The sequence below is a fragment of the Embiotoca jacksoni genome, unplaced genomic scaffold, assembly GCF_022577435.1.
Source record: "Embiotoca jacksoni isolate LCO1_2020_lvr unplaced genomic scaffold, fEmbJac1.0.p SCAF_2, whole genome shotgun sequence".
In the NCBI taxonomy this organism is placed as follows: domain Eukaryota; kingdom Metazoa; phylum Chordata; class Actinopteri; family Embiotocidae; genus Embiotoca; species Embiotoca jacksoni.
This window is the reverse complement of record NW_027185340.1, coordinates 1,322,866-1,326,199: the sequence shown is the minus strand read 5'-3', so window position 1 is coordinate 1,326,199 and position 3,334 is coordinate 1,322,866. Positions and strand designations below refer to the sequence as shown.

General features: G+C 41.2%; 1 protein-coding gene across 1 annotated transcript; it reads right to left on the bottom strand.

The window, feature by feature from the left end:
* Window positions 1-229: 229 nt before the first annotated feature.
* cybrd1 (cytochrome b reductase 1) lies at window positions 230-2,785 on the bottom strand. Its single transcript, XM_069153561.1, has 4 exons — window positions 2,531-2,785; window positions 1,382-1,590; window positions 910-1,064; window positions 230-811 (listed from the first exon to the last, which is right to left on the bottom strand). Exons 1-4 carry the CDS (start codon window positions 2,721-2,723, stop codon window positions 529-531), a joined length of 840 nt encoding a protein of 279 aa, XP_069009662.1. The 5' UTR covers window positions 2,724-2,785; the 3' UTR covers window positions 230-528.
* Between the last annotated feature and the right edge of the window lie 549 nt (window positions 2,786-3,334).

Genomic DNA, 3,334 nt, shown 5'->3' with positions numbered 1-3,334 from the left:
ACGGAAGCCGGGAACAGACAAACAGACAAACCGTGTAATTTCGCTTTGACGTGGCTGTTTGCGGTCATCGGAGGCCGAGCAGGAACCACCTCGTGTTTGATGTGGTGAATCCTCAACAACCACAAACTGATGGTCGTAGGCACATTGAACGTGTTCAAGTTAATGAACATTTATACTCCTCAGCAGAATATTGTTCTTCTATGTTTCTACACATACAAGGACTACAAGATGAGAGTCAACAAACATTTATTATGAAAAATACTGTCGGTGAAAAAGTCACAATACAAAGAATTTATAAAGTATAAAACATCTATCATGGTTATTTTATACAGTGCATGTCAACAAAGCCTATTCCCCACATCATCACATCCTTATTTACATGCTCTTACAATAATAAATGTTCTAAATAACAAGCTCTGAATAAAATATTTTTAAGATGCAAGAGAGAAAGTTATGAATAGAAGATCAGCAGGAATTTATATACATTCAACACTGGAGAAGGAACCAGCTCCAACTCAGAAACTTTCTTTAATTAGTAGCCTGGTCATCCAGTTTGTTATTTCTCCTCCTAACATCCCCAGCGGCCTCAGCATCAGTTCCATCCGACAACTGAGACAAGCTCGGCCCAACTTTGGTGTTGTCCTCACCTCCCCCGTTGGTATGCAGGGAATGCAAGATCTGGTCACTGGGACGTTTCCAAGAGGTTCGAGTGGCAATCCAAAGGATGAGAGCTCCAAAAACCACCAGGAGGACTCCCAGGACATTCACGAAAATCGCCTCGGGGGGAGAGTCCTTATACTTAGGGTTGCTCCTTCATCATGTACAAAAAAAGGAGAAACAGCATTTACATTGTAATGATCCTATTTTGAAAAATACTCTAAGCATTTATTTCACTTTTTAAATACTTACAGGCCAAAAATGAGTTTCTCTGTGATGCCCATCAGTGCCACGGCTATTATACTGCCGAAGAGTAAAAGACCACCGTAGACATGGAAGGGCATGAATGCTGCTCTCCAGGATACGGGTGTAAATGGGATCAAATACATGCCAACTCCGAGAACAAGCTGCTCATTGAAGGAGAGGAAAAAAAGAAAAAAGAAGAAGCTTGTCAGATACTCTACTTGTCAACCTTGTTGTGCACAATGACAAAGCTTTTTTTAAACGATCGGATGAATAAGAGGTTAGAAATCTCAATATAACATGGTAAAGACATACTGCCCTATTTGTATTAAACCAGTCCATAGCTCCATAAAAGACAGATTACTTAAACTGGTAATGGTCTGAATACACTGAAACAATAAAATTGTTAAAATTCTGTATCATCTGTCAGTTGTAGTAATATCAGCAATGCATCAAAAAATAGCCAACAGAGTGTGACTACCTGTAGAGCGAACAGGAGGACTGCTGTCAGGCCCAGCCAGCTGTGCAGACTGTACATGTTGGGGATGTTGGCAGCATTGTGGAAGTCAAAAACTGCCACCATAGCTATGACAGCAAAGATGAAGGCTGTTAAGTTCAAGCCTGCGTGGATGAACTTCATCATGAGCTTGCTGCACTGCCAGGTCCAGGGGAGCCTGTAGACAACGATGGCTGCAAGAGAGGGTCATTCACTGTTAGTTAACCTTCAGGTCTTCTTCATGCATAATTATACACTTGACAACATGTACTTTAAATAGTGGACTCATCTGCCACCGCATGTATGACACACACACAAACTAGTGGGGGGACATGAGTGATGTTACCAGCAGATCTGGTGCTGCGGAGGGTGTTTGAGTGCAGTAAACTGTTTATCAGCCAGTCTGAGATTACATGAGCTTTGTGACACGGCGTGTTATCCTGCTGAAAGCAGCTATCAGGAGATGGTACCCTGTGGTGGTCAGCAGATAGTCAGCTGGCACTAAGGGGACCAAAGTGTGCCAAGAAAACATCCCCCACATCATTGTACCACCCCTGTGAGGCTTCACTCTTAATACAACACAAGATAGAGTCACGCTTTCATGTTGTTTACATCAAACTAGGACCAGACCATCTGAAAGTCGCAGCACAAATTAAAACTTATCAGATCAGGAAACATTTTCACAATTTTTCTTTCCTCACATTTTGGTGAAATATCAGAAGATCCTCTTTACCAGGTAAAGAGTTTCTGCCACGAGATTGGCTGATTAGATACTTTCTTTAAGGAGAAGTTGAAGAAGTGTTGCCTAATAACTAATAACGTGCATGGTGAGTTTATCATTTACATTTTAGATCAGTAAACCATGAAACAAATACATGTCATATGTGAAGTTTATGATTGAGAGGAATTTGCTGGTGTTGGTGTTATATAATGTGTTTGTGCCTGAAATGTACGGTCTTACTTGATAGTGCCATTAATTAAGAAATGTAACTTTAACACCCCCCCCCCCCCAATATCCTTGAAAAAGCGAGAAGTCGCGTTTAGCAACAATTTCCTCTTTTTATTTACAGTTTTTAAATCTCGCAACATAAAGTTTGCAGATCATATTTCTTATAAAGTGCGAAGTCTTCTCACCGATCCCCTGCAGGAAAATGAAGCCGGTGACTATTAACACCGGATGCCAGTTGAACTCAGCCAGCCCTCCGTCCCAGGCTAAACCTTCCTTGAAGTAGAGAGCCCATCTTAGCACGAATATGATGGAAACGAACCCGGCGGCGGCGGCGGCAGACAGGGCGACCAGGAACGGCTTCAGGTTCTCCATCGCCATTAGTGTCAGCGAAGTCTGGGCGACTTGACTGAAGCAGCTGTTTTTCTCAAATACAACAATTTCAAGTGGTTTGGAGGGCGGACTGCGGTCACGTGACCCCCGAGCTCAGCCAATGTTTGGAGGAAAGACGTTTTGTAACGTGGTGGTTACAGAAGAGTCTGAGACTAGTTTCAACAAAAGTTATTTTCGTGTTTTATGTCCTGCGTCATTCCCTGACTTCTATTAAACACATTTACACGTGCTTTCTTCTTTGTAAAGTCTTTCACAATAAGAGCTTCATGGGAATCAGGCATGGAGGTTAATAGTTTTTGTAGAAACTTGAATGGTCATCTGCAGTATGTGGAGCTGTTATACTTGCAGGTTTTTAAAAAAAATATATATATATATATTTTAACCACCTCATTTATATCAGTGAAGGTAGGCTAAATAAAAGATAGAAGGGGGAGATAATCTCTAGTATTTTGTGTGGTAATATCGTATCCAGGAGTAGAATGTAAATAACAACATATACTAAAGTATATCAGTACTTAAGTACTCGCGGCTTCACTAAAATACGAAATTTTTCGCTGTTATCGTCCGTTTTCTTTTACTACATCTTCTTTAATCAGATC

What these genes read in the sequence shown, in the direction of transcription:
- cybrd1 (XM_069153561.1), bottom strand. Translation starts at nt 2,723, where the DNA reads ATGGCGATGGAGAACCTGAAGCCGTTCCTGGTCGCCCTGTCTGCCGCC. An exon ending in CATTTTCCTGCAGGGGATCG is followed by an intron (nt 1,591 to 2,530) that starts GTGAGAAGACTT and finishes CCTCTCTTGCAG; the next exon opens with CCATCGTTGTCTACAGGCTC. An exon ending in TCCTCCTGTTCGCTCTACAG is followed by an intron (nt 1,065 to 1,381) that starts GTAGTCACACTC and finishes TTCAATGAGCAG; the next exon opens with CTTGTTCTCGGAGTTGGCAT.